Below are 16,256 nucleotides of genomic sequence, written 5' to 3' on the forward strand. Positions count from 1 at the left end.
TATGTGAACCAAAAAGCAGGGCAACAGATGTTTTAGGTTATGATATGTGGTTGCCACCCTGCCCTATTTTTTCAATGATGTAAGTAATTATGTATGTATATGATGCATAGGCTCCACATCCAAACCCAAATGCAGGTGATTTAATGCGAGGCAGGAGTCCAGTTGCAGATCCAGAACGCGGTCAGGCCCAGGTCCCTCGGCGTAGATCCTCTTGAACAACTAAGGGGCAGAGGCGTACTTATAGCCCACCAGGATCGAGCTCATGAGAGTTTTGATCCAGATTATTAATTTACTTTATTAATCATTTGATTATTCATTTTTGGATATTTGGTTCATTGTTATTCTGGATCCCTATATCCGATCCGTATACATGAACCTCTATTTAGAGAATTAGCATGTCATTAGATAGTTGATGGTGAAATAAAATTGATTTCTCTCTCTTTTCCCTAATTTCCCCTTATATATATATATATATATATATATATATATATATATATATATATATATATATATATATATATATATATATAGAGAGAGAGAGAGAGAGAGAGAGAGAGAGAGAGAAAGAGAGAGAGAACTTGGATAAGAGACAAAAACCAGACCTATTAAAATTGATTATTATTATTACTTTTGCAATCTAACCTTATGGACATGATTTTAAGAATGATTTGGTGATAAACATATATTAAGTTAGTCATTTTCTTAATTGAATAATAATTTTTTAATAACAGAAAAATGAACAGCTCATATAACATCAAAATTTTCAAAGTAGAAAGATCCTTTTTTTTTTACGAAAATACTTAAACTAGAGCATGATTTATATTGAATTAGTGTTTACAAACATCTTGGAAAGTTCATATTTTATTAAAACACTTTTTAATATGAATATAAGAGGTATGGTTTCTATTTCTCACCAAAGTGTCACGTACATAAACTTTGAGGTGATATGTGGTTTTTAGATTTTAACTTTAAAAGATATTTGTATGAAAAATGCATATATTGGTCCCACCAACAGTTAATTTTATAATCCATTGACATATATGGACCTCAAATTACTCAGATCTTTTATGCGTATATTTTTGGGTAAGCGAGAGTATTACAGCCCACAGCTTATGCTGTGTCGGTGTGGTGTCTGTGAAGCATATTTATATAAAAGCATAGTGCAAACGTGACTTTAGCTTCATTATTTTTGAAACTAACCATAGATTTCATTTCAGGTGTAGGTAGGTCGGCTCCACTTTAAACCGGTCCAGCGAACATGTGCCCTACTCAAATAACATGGACCAACATAAACCTCCTCAAATATTGGCAAATGCAAGGGCTTGAAGAGGCAGCTGGAATCACCTACTCTGCCCACGTCCGGTTCATAAATACGACAAAAAAGTCACTGTTTGTTCCTCAAAAATATTTCCGATAAGACCGCAGACCGATGCCAATATGGACAGCATTGTCGATCGTGATCGGATCACTTTTTCTCTTTTGTTAAATTGTTACCATGTGCAGTAGAAGTTGCTCAAATTCGTTTAAGTTCAAATAGAATTGAATAGGGGTTGGTAGGCGAGCAGTGTCCACTGTCCACTTTGATTCTTGAAGATATAACTTTTCGTGCTGCAAATAAGAGACGATCGACACACAAGTTAAAGCATCACGGGGTGCAGGAGGAAGGGGTGGACATTTCAAAGAACCAACATATGCTTTATATGAGGGGTTGGGTGGGGATTTCGGTCTTCTTCAAGCTGCGGGTCAAACCTGGAGCAATTTTCCATTGATAACCCTGAAAAACAAACAAATGAACCATGGTGGTCACTGCATCCCTTCTTTTCGAAAGCTCCAAAGTCCAAAACTTAGATGTGTAAGAACACATTTTCCATTCTATTCTTCTCCTCATTAAACAATTAACTCTACTAAACAATTAACTCTACTTGAAGGTACCTTTCTTAAGGAAGATGGCCCTGATCTTATTTTAAAATGTTTTGCTGGCAAAACCTAATATATTTTCCGAAGTCTTTATCGTTGTAGGCTTCTAGAGGGGAAGACATTGGCACACAAACGGGCTACTTTTTCTCTCTTACTGCATATGATTTTTTTCTTTAAATAATCCTCATTGCCTTTAAAAAACTGTGAGGCCATTAGACAAATGGTGTAATACAACTGGAAGGTGTTATGTATAACCGGCTGTGAATATAACGTGATTTTCTTTTCGATCAAATCTAGGGAGAGTTGCAATTGTGTATTTAAAAACTAAACAAGATACAAGCTTCCCCGGATAAGTTTAAAAATGTACAAAATAAAAAAATGATGGCGATATATATATATATATATATATATATATATATATATATATATATATATATATATATATATATATATATATATATATATTAATCTGGAAGATGCTTTTTCCAACCCCCAGCCCCCATAACCCAATTTTATTTTCCTTACCTTGGGGGATCGAAGGTTGCATCGGTTCTTTGGAAAGAGATTTATTCTTAAGAGGGTTGACATAACTGCAGGAGATGGCTGACAATCAATCTCTATAGTATCAACTTTCTGCCCTCTAAAAGTTAGGAACCCTGACGTACAAGTTGAAGAACCCTGAAAAACTTCTACCACATGATGGGAAACCGTGCTCGCCTAAAAGAGATAGTATAACTTCGTACAACCCTTCACCCAGGTATATAGCACCCATTGAAAATAAACTGGTCTGTCCCGGAGTTGTCTCTCTCTAAATGTAAAAAACCGCTTCTCCTGCATTAGAATTCTATTATGATTTACTAAAATCGAGGTGAAATATGGATACAGGCTGCTTTATGCCGAATACCATCTCGCATTTGAAAGTGAAATTGAAAAGTATTGGGAATGGAAGAACTAGGAGTCCATGAAATATTCAAGCCGATTTCTGATTCGGAAACTGACTGATATTCTCCACTCGCACACACTGCGTACACATGTTTTGCCTTCCTTCCTTTCTTGCCGTTCTTCCTTTCTTTAATCTCATTAAAGTAAGCCTAGTTGCTATGAAGGAAGGGCCTAAGTTTAAAATATTTTTGCGGCAGTGGAACTTCTGGGCTTTTAGCGAGGGAGAGAATGACGTGGTCGGGCTTTGCATGTCTCCTTGTCTCCACATTTCACTTTTTTTATAATGGAAATATCTGAACAACAAGATACCAATGAACGAAAGACCAATAAAAAACTACGTTGGTATATTGAGCCATGACTTTGCCAAAGCAATAGCTTTAAAGATAATAAGATACCAATCAACAAGTGTCTCTTAGTTGATAGATTGAGCCATGTATTTGCCAAGGCACGAATATATTGCTTTCAATGAGCTGTCTTCGAATTTAATATAGTATGTGCGTCTATAGGCTTAGAAATTAATAATAAAAAATATACAATTCCTACATTAAGCAAGATTCCATAATAGTGCAAACTTAACATTGCCTTACTAAAACTGTGTAAAATATAATAAATATTTCAAAATGCCCACATTGGTTCCTTTGGCTTACCGGTTTGTTTATTGGTTGAATTGCCATGTACCGGCAGGTTGTTAAACATTTTTTTTTGTTTTATTAAAAATTTTAAAGTCTATGCATTGATATTATTTCCTAGGTTCTGCCTAATTGCAGATAACAGTTTCCAGAGAAAATATTTTCTGACATTTCTTTAAGGGGATGTTTGAATAACTACTCAGCTATGCCCCGGTGTCTCGCTCATAAAGACACATTGTCACTTCAATTTAAGTGGGTGTTACTTTCCTGCACACAGGCAGTGCCTGAAATTTCTACTCAGAAATTAACTTTTAAAGTTTTAGGGGCACCCAACATATGTAAATAGGTAAAATTCAAGACATTTCAGTATATAAATACATGAATTTTTACGGGCTGGTGGTTTTAGCAATTGCACACACCAGCACCAGCCCAAAGTGGCTCCACCATTGCTTTGAAAAGTGCACTAAAGTGTGTGAAGGGTGAAATTCTAATTAATGGTTGTGGCCCACCTAGATCCCGAAGCAACACTGGACCTTTGGTAGGGAGAAGGAGGAAGATTTTGACTTTTCTTCGTGTGATTTCTACACAACCAAAGAAAAATAATAACCTCACAAATGGTCATCAAACCCCCTATACAAAGCATTGATATTACTTTCCTTTCCTACTGTCATGCAAGACTCGGACAGTACCTCTTCTTGACTATACATGAAAATGGGAGGCCCTGCATGGAACTGGGATGTCTTTTCAGTTCTATGCTTCTTGTTTCCATGGACGGTCAACTGTGCAAGAAAATGTTAAGCATGGATTTTCAGTCCCATGCATTCCATTTCCTTGCGCGGTCAATGGCCGACCACCAATCTTTGCGTCAATTTACTTTTATTATCTTTTTCATGTCTTATGTTCTTTTAAATCAATGAATTTTTAAAAGCTTTTTGGGTGAGCGAGAGGGTTATTCCACTACCTCAAGCAAGGCCCGAAGGCCCCCTCATTCCTCCTGCCTCTTAGGGTTCTGAGCTTCTTTGGTGTTACAAGACACAAGAGCAAAGAGTTGACGGAAATCGAACTAGAAACCTAAGACACAAGAGCATAGAGTTGACGGAAATCGAACTAGAAACCTAAGACACAAGAGCATAGAATTGACGGAAATCGAATTAGAAACCTGTCGTTCACATGCCCCTAACCCGACAGCTATGTTATGGCCCATGAGGCAAAAAAACTTTTAGTTGTTCCCATTCAAAATTGATTCCAATTCTTTTGATTCTGTTACGCCAATTTTCTGACTCTTCAAGAAATGCATCCGAAAACTACCGGCAGCAATTGCATGAATTTCTTTTGCTCGAGTCAAACTTAAGCATCAAGTGACCTTCTGCAAGTCGTTCGAGCTGTCCCCACTTTTTGCAGCATTCAAACGAGTAGTACAAAAGCATATGCTCCTCGATTCTTTCATGCATGACCGGGCAGCGCGTGGGGCATGTGAGGCAGCGTCTTGCTTACTAATTCCTTCACGCACTTACCTTCATTTGGTATAACTTTACGTCAAGAGATGGGAACGAGCCTGGTTGGAGATGGAAACAATGGAGATAACGAGCCGTGCAGACTTCCTGTTGAGAGGTTGGATCAAGACCAAACCAAATTATAAGCTTGCAATAAACTTAGTTAAGAACATGAGTTTCTTCCTTGTGTAATTGCTTTTATGGTGCAGGGCCGCGCCTTACGGCCAAAATCACCTTCTACCCACAGCTGATCCAACCAGCTATGCCGAACCCCTTAAAGTTAAACTTAGTTAAGAACAATGAGTTTCTTCCTTGTGTAATTGCTTTTATGGTGCAGGGCCGCGCCTTACGGCCAAAATCACCTTCTACCCACAGCTGATCCAACCAGCTATGCCGAACCCCTTAGAGTTAAACATCACATTTGTCGCCATTCAACCATCCCAAAGGGTTGGAGACCATGGGGCCGGTTGATTTTTCATTTCGGTAGGTTCCTATTTAAGAGGAAGTGATGTAGAAGGAGGAAGCTTAGCGGCAAAGGCATGACTAGAGGGGTTCTTGACATTGTTGTGAAGTTGGTTAGAAATTTTGATAGAATCTGTCGGGCAAATCGACTAGTGAATCGTACAGGAGAATAGACCGTTCATGACCAGGAAATAACATTACGATTATTTCAAAGAAAATAGCAAGAAAATGTAGCAATATTACAAAGATTAACACATAAATAGTTTATGAACATACGAAAATATTAATAAACGAAACGTACAATCTATGTAAACCGAACTTATTTGCCACCACTTAAGCCTTATAAAATTGAGTTTTACAACACTATTTTTTATAACAAAGAAATCATTACCATTGAAGTGAAAGATTTAGCTGCTTCCGTTTAAGCTGCCAGTAGAAAACCAAGACATGGGGTTTTGGGTTGCGTTGGAATTGGGTGGGATACGGTATATCTTTTAATATGATATGAGTGTTGCAATTCTACTTTTCAAGGTACAAGAAAGCAGCACACACTTGAATTGAATAGGGTATGTATACTATGCCCCCTAAAGCAATAAGATAGAAAATTCTAGAACTGAGAAAAAGTAATACAAAATTAGCATCAAAGAGCGCAAAAAAAGTGAACCACGGAGACATTTTTTAGTCATAATATCTCATCTAAGCTTCCAAAGAAACTTAAGAACAAATCCACAAAGATCGAGAAGAAACATGACATTTTCTGTTGTTGGACACATTTTGGCTGGTGGTACCTAACCCAGCTTCTATTTAGAAATGTGAAGATAGACAACCCTCAACGCCAATTCCAGAAATGAGAAATCAAGTGATTCCATGTAATAGTTGCTAAAATTATCAGAACATATATTGTTGAGGGTATACTGTCAATTAAATAAACGAATTTTCTCTTAGAAAGGTCACCCTCTTTGTAAATAATATTATTTGTTTGTCTTTATAAAAACAGACTAATTGTGACAAAATTTTCAACATTTGCAATGTATTGTGGTGCCCACATGAAAGGGTTGCCTTCTGTTACCAATATTTTTTTTTCCTTCACAATTAAACACAGCCACATGCTGCAGGCTACTTAAGAGATTTGATACTGGAAGTTTCCTTGTAATCAATAAGGGGGGCCCGAATAATTCATCAGCATTCGAAATTCATTTCAATTTCAATTTGATGTGAAATTTTGATTCTGAGACTCTCATTCTAAAATCAAAATTTCAAGCACCATCCAACACTCCCTCAGCGTCCCATTCAGGTTACCATCTTTCTCTTCGTGCAAGCAGTTAAACAGATGTTAAAGAATATATATATATATATATATATATATATATATATATATATATATATATAGTCACAACTGTAAGGATTAGAGTAAAAATCATGCAATTTATCAAAAAATGAACAAGAAACCGGTGGTACATACATGAATATACCCCTGAAGAAAAGAAAAAATAAACAGATCATATCGTATATGTGCATGGAAAAGTCAAAACCGATATGAGCGACGCAAAGAGTTGTGAAGTGACAGAAGACTTTTGCTGGTGACAGGCTGCCCTTGAAGACCACCAACTGAGCACCGACGGAACCGGTTGAACTCTTGACCTTCTTCCTCAACTGAGAATATCTTTCTCCATGTAGCTGGAATGCATTACTTATTGGCCTCTTTTCCGATGTTCTAGAAAACTCTCCTGCATCAGCTGATTCAAGTCGAATCGGCGGCACATCAGTTCAATTTGTCGGCCGATACAAGGGAGCCAGACCGATTCAATGTTTTCCGTGTACCATTTATTTAGTGTTGCTTTTATAAGTGTTTTTCAGTTGTTTTTATGTATAATTATCAACTACTTAATGCCGATTCTTGAGCGATTCAGCTGAATCCACCGATCCACGGAGGCATCCGAAGAAGCCGGGCAACTGACTCAATTAGTTTCCCGTTTCTCAAGAATAGTGCGTCCTTTCCCCCCTTCAGTTTTAGTTTACGGTGATTCATAGAGGGAGGACAGCGTCGGAATCATTGTCTTGGATGGACTTAGGAGGTGAAGTCACCGGCAAGACCTTGGTTTGGGAGGGGGAGCCCGGAAACCGGTCTCCAGAAAAGAAGGTCTTTCTGTGAACGACAGTGAGCAGGATCAGGGCCATGGTCATGGCCAGTGATATCATAGACATGGCCCTTCTGAGAGCCTCGGCCACGACGGTCGGCACTTCCTTTGCGTACTCCGCCGAGGAGAGAGCAAGAACCGAGACAGGAAACACGTATGCCCACCATGCAGCGTTGAACTTCTTCATTGCCTTCACAAACAGGACAGGCCTCACAACCTGCACCAGGGAACGGGATTTTAGAATGAGCTCTTTTATTTACAATGTTGTCAATATTGCAGCTACATGTTTTTCAGTTTTTTTTTTCTCATTTTATAAATTTTATAAATAAAAAGAAAAGCGATACAGGTTGATAGATAACGATACATATCGGCTGATAAACCGCATCGGCCACCTTAATTGAGAAGGAAGAGCTCGCTAGTGGTACTTATGGGATCCACTTCACCTACCTCCAACGATGTTGGCAGAGAAAAGACAAGTGTTGGTCTCTCCGATTACTGTAACCTCACAGTCTCTCTTTAATTGTGATTCCCCCACAGGCAGATACATAGGTCTTTCAGGTATTTAACCAACTCTACCAAATTTCACGGCATCAAAGAGAAAAGGCTCCTCAAAAATGGGAATAATGAACAGTATTGTATTAAAAATGCTTGTTTCAGAGCTACCCATATCGTTTTTCTAAACGATATGGAACATGGAGCCATATTGGCATCGATAACTATAAGATATTTTTATGGTAAAATCTAAAAAAAGAATGCAAGTTGATATCATTTTATTCACCTATCAGCGTGTAATTTTGATTGAAGCCGGTTTGGCCAATTAAGGCCCTTATAGCTAGGGAATTTATAATAGCTTTGTTGTAATCGTTTTGATCCAAGTTCAAAGAACTTACAGCATGACAGAGGCACGCCCAGGTCTTTCACCCCAAGAGTGGTTCTTCTGTGATGGGGAAAAGAGAACAGATAAAAGATCATGCATGAGGCAAGAATTAAAGAGGGAAGGAAAAGAACGTACTAGCAATGTAAAGAGGAAGAGAGAGAGGAAGTGCAACATCTTGCAGCCGGAGCCGAAGTCGCCGGTGAGTGACGCCCACGCAACGGACGCCATGCTGGGGGCCGCAATCGACAGGAAGGAAGCGGGCCGCAGCTGTGCCGGGAACGAGTCGTTGTAAGGCAGGCGCTGGTATAAGGTCACGAACACCACCACGTAGTGCACGATGCCCACGGCGAACAAGAAGAGGCTGAGTTCCAGCAAGGCCAGCCGGGCGGCGGCCTGGGCGGCGACAAAGTTGCCGATGAGGGAGATGTGGGTGGATGGGTTGGCGACGGTGGAGAGGAAGCGCTTGCCCTTGGTGAACCACTGGCCATAGATCTTCACCTCCAGTAGAAGTATGGGCATGGTGAAAGCACACCAAAAGGCCCTGGAGATGGCGGAGTTCAAGTGGCCCCAATTGAGGAATTTGATTCCCTCCCAGCCGCTGCCCCTCCATCGGTCGTATCTGTTGGGAAGGAGGCATTGGAGGAGCAAGATAGCGGCAATCCATGGGGCGAAGAAGTAGTTGACCCGCCACCGGTCGAGGAACTCGGCCTTGACGACGTCGAAGTAGAAGATGCATTTGAAGAGGTAGGCAAGGGAGGAAGAAGAGAGGACGAGAGCAGCCAGCAGCCAGAAGGACTTCTCGACGATAGAGTTGAAGATGGGAGGCCATGGATCGGAGAAAGAGGCGGAGTTCAGCGTCCTCCAGAGGACAGCTTGGCTCGCAAGGGCCATGGAGACGCGGAAGAGGTCTGCGTGGAACCTTGCCAAGAAGGGAGAGATGGGCTGATCGCTCTCGTGCTGCCCGGTCATGCTGATTCTTGATGCTAAAAATGGAGGAGGCTCTGGTTGTATTTATAAACTCCCGGAGAAGAGTCAAGAGAGAGACGTACAGCATTTAGATTTATCTTCGCTTGCTTTGTTTCCTGCGCGCCTTCCTTTCTTTCCTCCGCCAGTCGTGCCTGTTTGCTTCAGAATTTAATATTTAGTTGAGTCTAAGATTGAAGACGCTTGCAATGGGCAGACAAGTCAAAAATCAAGGTGGCCAGAGTCCAACGTCGACAGTGTTTACTGGTTGCATATGGTACTTTTTTAACTGTTTCCTGCCCAAGGATCAATGGATGTTCATCTTTCTGTCTCTCTCTCACCAAATAGTGGGCAGCGCAGTCGGGTTGGGTGGCATATTGTAGCCAGATCCTTAGTTCCAATCTTGAGAAATGGTGTTGCAGAGTATTGATCTTTAATTAGATGCTAAGTGGACTGGTTTTTGTCTGCTTCCCCTCTTTCTTTCTCTTGAAAAGATATGCCGGCATATTATGGTCTCACATTGACTCCGCAGCTGGATCGCCGAAAGGGGACAAAAGTTAGTTTTCTCATTCAAACTATGGAACTAAATATGCAACTTGTCTTGATCTGATCCTCACAACCTTCAACTTGTTTGTGTCCAAAGTTAAGTCCACTAAATTTATGAAAGAGAACTGAAAAAGAGAACAAAAGCCCGGTAAAATGATAAACAATAGCAATTATATGCGGTTTGGTTTCAAATCTAACGAGAGTTCATAGATCTCACTTGACTTGACATGATCATTCAAGATCAAAAAAAAAAAAGGAAAAAGACGGAGAAAAAAGGGATATTCTATTTTGCTTATTGATCTGTGCAGGAAATTTGGTCATAGGACGCAACCGACTCTAGGTTTTGACATTGTAGGTCTAATGCAAGCGATGTGGAAATTGACAAGCTCAAGGAGTTGAGCCTCCTTTGAATTAATTAAAATGATGTGTCTTCTCTGGGTGCTTAGCAGCTCATACCCCATCGCTAGTCATATATCATATCATGCATGACCTACTCTCGCAACAGGTGCTTTCTGGTGAAATTTTAATCGCAATATTTTTCATTTCGCAGTCCCATGTTTAATGTTGTATTCTAAAAAGCAGTTTCAAGTTTTCCAAAATTGCATCTCAAGACTCTAATTGGAGATCCACTAATTAGAGACTCTAGAGTCATGGTTGGAGTAGGTGAAATGTCCAAACGAATAACCTTTTCGACTATACTATATGGCATGCCTAAACAAATAACCAGCTCGGCTCAAATCTTTAAATCAATGTATCAAAATCGGTGTGCATGGCAAATTGATTCCATTCAGTGACTCATTCAAGAATGAGAAAGTCAATTTGCATACGCATTTCATTTGGATTTCAATTCATGCTAATCAATAAGTCAACCGATTTGCCAAATCAACAGCTTGGCCGATTCAATTAATCTAAAACCATCTTATGTTATGGTGCATATCTGCCCGCATGAGCACGTATGTCTTCTTTACATTTTCAAAATGAATTTATTTAAAATAGAATATTTAAAACCAAAAAAATATTTTATTTGTGGCCAGTACGCACTGGGGTGCAGAGATAAGAATTTTTCTTAGGGTATTTTTCAAAATTTTTACTTATATTTTTTTTTGAAAAAATTGGAAATTATGACAGGTGTTTTATTTCATTGTTTTTCGAAATATGCCCTATCATTTAAGCTTCCATTTCGAGTTTTACAGCAATAATACTGGAACTTGCGTCTGCACGTCTGTTTTTGGCACCTCCAATGAAATAACAAAAAGAAGCTGCTTTCTTTCGAATTACAAAGAAAACAATGGATCACGGTTGAAGCCAAAAAGCCATTAAATTTTTTTTATTATTTTCATTATATCAGGCTGCGAGAGCACGTGAAGTACAATGCCGTAAGGAGAAGACTTGGAGTCTGACGTTGAGCACTTTTTGGGTCCCATCTCTCACCAATCTCAGTGGTGACAGGAACAGGCCATCCCTATCCTGCGAACCACATCATGGTGACCTGACAATCGCACCCGATCCAACCTCTTTTAGATCCACCACCCTATTGGATCTCCAAATATTCATTCATTGAGTACTCAATAATATTGAGATCAATCTAGTTGCATCTCATACAAGGGGGTTGGGGTAATGAATGGAACAGTGGCTAGTAGACGGTTAAAGTTCATTTTAAAAGGAACATTGGCATGCAGACTCAAGTGTGGTAGGGGTGATACTTGAAGATGCTGAAAGCTGTATTTAGGGGATGAGAGTTTAGTTGAAGGGTGACACTTGAAGATGCTGAAAACAGACTCTGTATTTAAGGGGATGAGAGTTTGGTTGAAAGCTTCATCTCCCTTTTTTGGCGGTAATCTCTGTTCAACCAAAATCCTTAGTTTGGAAACAATCCATTTCCTTACTTTTACTTTTGAAGTCACCAATAACAACTAAAACTGCCATTTTCTTTGTTAAATCCACGTAACTGTGCTTTTTATTTTTCTTTTCTTTTCATTAGAACTATTTAAGCAAGGAAGGGTCTACCATGAAAAACACAACCTACTGATCTTCACCAAGACTTTCTTAATGAGTTGAATCCATTGACTGTAGGAAGGCCCAATGCGCTCAGTTTGAATATTTTCCAGTACTGGCAGCTTTAATGTACTTTCTCCGATAACTACGTAAACCAAACTATGCGGGACTATCGAGAACCTCACAAAAGTAACCTGTCATTGAGCAATGATGTAAAGTCTTCAAATGTCCCCCTTTCGCCCAGTTAGGACAACTTTAATTTCTTCCACCTTGGAGTTCCTTACTTCAAGGCTTAAAGCTGACCCACCAAGGGATGTAAACGATTCAAATTCGGGTTCAATCTTGCATTTACAGCAATCAAAGTAATCGATTTGAATGTAATCAGATTAGAACTTTATCTCTCCTTCCATTGGCAGGAGATTTGATAATGTTAATACGAAAATAAAGAAACATTGGAAGGCTAGTGTGGACAATGGCTCCACACCACTCCAACCTCAACTTTTGCAATCAAATTCATGCCTTGCTGACATAAGATTTGACATTTATATGTATTGGTTAGAACCTTTATAAGATAAAGGTCAATCTCGGATTTGAGATTTGTAGATCAAATTGCATACCAGATTTGATCTCAAATAGTAATTGAATCTGTAAAGTTTCAAGATATGGTAATCAGATATATCTGATCCATTCACATTCCTAATATAACAACTCGACCTACTCCCGGGTTCGGACCCTTGGTTCAACGGATTCCAACCTGCCCCATAGCAATTTCGGTTCGAATCAAGACAATCATCTCATTAATGACCTTCTTTTATAAGCCGTTGAAGATCTCTCATAATCTTCGAGTGTTGGAACTACTCTGATACCACTATAACAATACATGTTACAATCAACTCTCTTTAGGGCACACGTGGGGCACACGCGCAGACACTGGAACTAAATTTCTAGAGTGTTATAATCCATTGCTCTCATGGCACATGTGTCAGCGCGTGTGGAACCTTAGGTCTGAGTGTTGAAACTGCTTTGATACCACTATAACAACCGAACCCACTCCCCGAGCTCAGGCCCCTGGTTCGATGGATCCCAACCTACCCCCTAGTAGTTTCGGTTCTGACTCTAAAATGATTAAGAACCAAGACAATCATTTCATTAATGACCTCTCTTTATAAGCCCTTCAAAATCTCTCATAATCTTTGATATGAGACTAAATTTCTCAGGTGTAGACCCATCTATCTGGTTACAAAAAGCCGTTGTCTGCCATTAGTGTGACATATGAATCACCGAGCCAAGTCATTGATGAACTCATTGGAAGATGTCCTTCTCCATGACATATGCTTTATTGCCTTCACTAAAAAAATTTCAAAAACGAAGAGCTGACTCAGACCTATAAATGCACCTTAATGAATAGGATCTAAGATATGAATAACTTGGCATAAATGAACTCAGCACTAGCTAAGGTCTACCTAGCACATGTAAGCTGTATTATTATATGAAACACTATGTTGTCATTTGCTTGATGCCACCATGATATGAGCTAAAAAGGGTCAAACCCCAGCTGAACGATAACCGATCTAATTCTTTATTGTCTGATTGGAAGCAATTATAAGATCCTCCAAACAAAAATTTTGGATCTGGCGAAATCCATTGACATGGAGTCGAGCCAACATTTGGAACTCGATATGGCAATAGAGAAAACGATGAAATGCTCGCAAACAAACTTCTTATATGTCTCAAGCAAGTGGGAAAAAGATGTAGATAAACATTGCCCAATCAAATTCCAAGCCATGCTGCCAGATCCAATTCAACTGATCCAACTCTTTAACTATCACTATCCAGATGCAACTCTTTATAAGTCTCAATATGGTCCTGATGTGGATCTGGATTTTTATATTCTGAAAAACGACGGGTTTGGATAAGCATTCCGTTCAGTTCAATCTGCTTGCACACTCAGTAAGCACTTGGGGCATGCACCCGGATTAGATGCTGACCTGCAGGACCACTATTTTTATAATTTTTAATTAACGTTGGCGATTGAATCACTGCCAATATGGCAGAACTGGAACTGGAATGTACAGGCAATATCAAATTGTGTATCTTTATTTTATTTTCAAAAACAAAAACTGATATTTTAGACAAATATCACAAGGAAATCCAAATTTTATATTACAACGAAAGCCTTTTTGGTAAAATCAACGAAAAAATTCGTATAATAATCATTAAATAATAATTATTTAGAACCCGGAAGGTGACACTACCAAATGGGTGCCAAAAATTCAAGGTTTTCACTAAGTACGAAACGTGAACATGACATGGACTCTTTTTCATTGTCTAATCACCTAAGGACGTCTCTTTCACATCTTAGTATATAGAAAATTATATTTTTTTATCTCTCTTTCTATTCTCTGTTATCTTGTATATTTCAATATTTTGTTTTGTTTTTGCCGTTTATTTTTATATATCTAAGCGTTTTTTTGTCCTCAAATTTATTATGCACTCTTATTTTATAGGATCTATCTCTTTTTCTATCTTTCTGTTCTATGAGACGGATTGGATGTCCATATATTATATAGGGATTTGGCTCTCGACTATCACTAGCTAATACCATCGGCCTCTTTTAGTGGATGAAGAAAAAAGGGGATGCTGGTTTTCCAAGGGAAGTGCTATAAGTAATCAAATTCAACAAGGAAGTTTAAAGGAGCCTTTTTATTTTTTTTATAATTCCCTATGTTGTCTTGTGAAAATGACGTTCGAAAATTTGCGATGTTTTTCTTGTCATTTTTCGTATTTTCAGGAGGTTCCTGCACACGGATCTTCAATTCTCCGACTTTGAAACAGACTCTTCTGTTAAATTATGGAGGAAATCCCTTTCATTCCTCCTTTTTTTGTTTCATCTTAACTTTCTTGTCTCTGTAGAGCGAAGAAAAGAGATTGAAATGCAGTGTGGGAGGACTTCAATTTCATTACGCATCTTGGTGTTTGTGAGGATTGCTTTTGTGGCATAATATTTCCTTTGCCTTCCTTTGAGTTCATCTCTGAGTTAACGACAAATCCATCTCTGCTTTATATTAAAAGGGTTTAAGCGTTTCAAATCAGTTTTCGAGGAGAAATTGCCAATTACAATTACTCTTCTTTCAATAAAGTGACGCGACCCTCTACTGAAGAGAGAAAAGAGCAAAGAAAATGGCATACAGAAATCTTCAAAACCGTAAACACTCATTTGGCTATATGCATGAATACAGCAAAGCTGCTAACCATGGTTAAACTAAAAAAGAACTCCAAAGTGCAAATTTTAATGGAATGATCAATTGCAATTTGGCAACTTGATCACTTGAGGGAAAAGGAAAAAAACCAAAGAACCTTATTTCTTTTCTGTGTGCGACGCCAAGCCAAGGAAAAGAGTTGCAAGACAAAGATCGGCCACCGTTGAAATTGATAATATTCGAGAAAAATTAGTTGTGGTAATGGCCTCTCTTCGGAGCGGTGGAAAAAAGACCACTCGCCCTAAAAAATATGGCCTTGATGATACATGCCCAATCTGGGCAGAGCTTAGGGTCCCATTACTTACTTCCCAACAGTAGGTACGCGAAGAAGCTTCATATTAATTTGAACATGGCGGCGGGTTGTATTTTTAACAAGGCCTAAATTCCAGTTGAGTCTACTACGCTTGATTTGGTCCTTAACCCACCTCAAAGGGTGCAAAATGGCCAAGCTCAGACTCAAGTCGAGTTTGGGGCAACACCTAGGAATTACTGAACAACCCAAGGCTTCTGCTGTTCATTATTTGCACCAACGGCACCTTGCATAGTAAACATCTAACAAGCTTAAGAAAGCATAGTTACCTGTTCGAGCTCGGCCCACTTTCTCTGCCAAGCCTGGGATGCTCTAGGGTGGAGCCAGCCGGAAACTTTTGGGTTAGGGCGCCGGTGTTTTAAATTTTAATCTTCAACAGGGCACCGTATATAAATAAGTAGAAATTGATAACATGGCGGGATTTTGCTGTTCGTCTCTTTCAAAAAAGTAGTCTTGTCCACAAGTCCACACCAACATGTAAATAAGGCAATTTGTGTAGGGCAGCATGAAGAACGGCCCACAGCACCCCCCGTGGCTCCGCCAGTGACCATAATCCTTGCCTGGTACTGCGGTCACTTTCAAGTTTCAAGCAGAATATAGTCCGCACTCTAACACGACAGAGCGGAGATTTAGGTAGGCAAATCTACCAAATCGCTTGCGAAGCACCAGGTTTCGTTCTACCAGGCAATTTTCATAACCACAGCCACCTCCACCTTCCATGAAG

General features: G+C 39.2%; 1 protein-coding gene across 3 annotated transcripts; it reads right to left on the reverse strand.

The window, feature by feature from the left end:
• Positions 1-6,848: 6,848 nt before the first annotated feature.
• LOC116260141 (S-type anion channel SLAH4-like) lies at positions 6,849-9,525 on the reverse strand. 3 transcript variants are annotated; one of them, XM_031638245.2, is made up of 3 exons: positions 8,594-9,525; positions 8,472-8,518; positions 7,661-7,798 (listed from the first exon to the last, which is right to left on the reverse strand). In XM_031638245.2, exons 1-3 carry the CDS (start codon positions 9,425-9,427, stop codon positions 7,792-7,794), a joined length of 888 nt encoding a protein of 295 aa, XP_031494105.1. In that variant the 5' UTR covers positions 9,428-9,525; the 3' UTR covers positions 7,661-7,791. The 3 variants fall into 3 exon arrangements, with proteins under 3 accessions (XP_031494102.1, XP_031494105.1, XP_031494103.1); XM_031638242.2 differs by lacking the exon at positions 8,472-8,518 and having other exon boundaries at positions 6,849-7,798; XM_031638243.2 differs by having other exon boundaries at positions 8,472-9,525.
• Between the last annotated feature and the right edge of the window lie 6,731 nt (positions 9,526-16,256).

This window comes from Nymphaea colorata, chromosome 9 (genome assembly GCF_008831285.2).
Source record: "Nymphaea colorata isolate Beijing-Zhang1983 chromosome 9, ASM883128v2, whole genome shotgun sequence".
NCBI lineage: Eukaryota > Viridiplantae > Streptophyta > Magnoliopsida > Nymphaeales > Nymphaeaceae > Nymphaea > Nymphaea colorata.

Bases quoted from the DNA above. Each gene is read 5' to 3' on its own strand.
- LOC116260141 (XM_031638242.2), bottom strand. From the start codon at position 9,427: ATGACCGGGCAGCACGAGAGCGATCAGCCCATCTCTCCCTTCTTGGCA. The intron at 7,799-8,593 runs GTACGTTCTTTT...TCCCTGGTGCAG, and splicing joins TCTTCCTCTTTACATTGCTA to GTTGTGAGGCCTGTCCTGTT.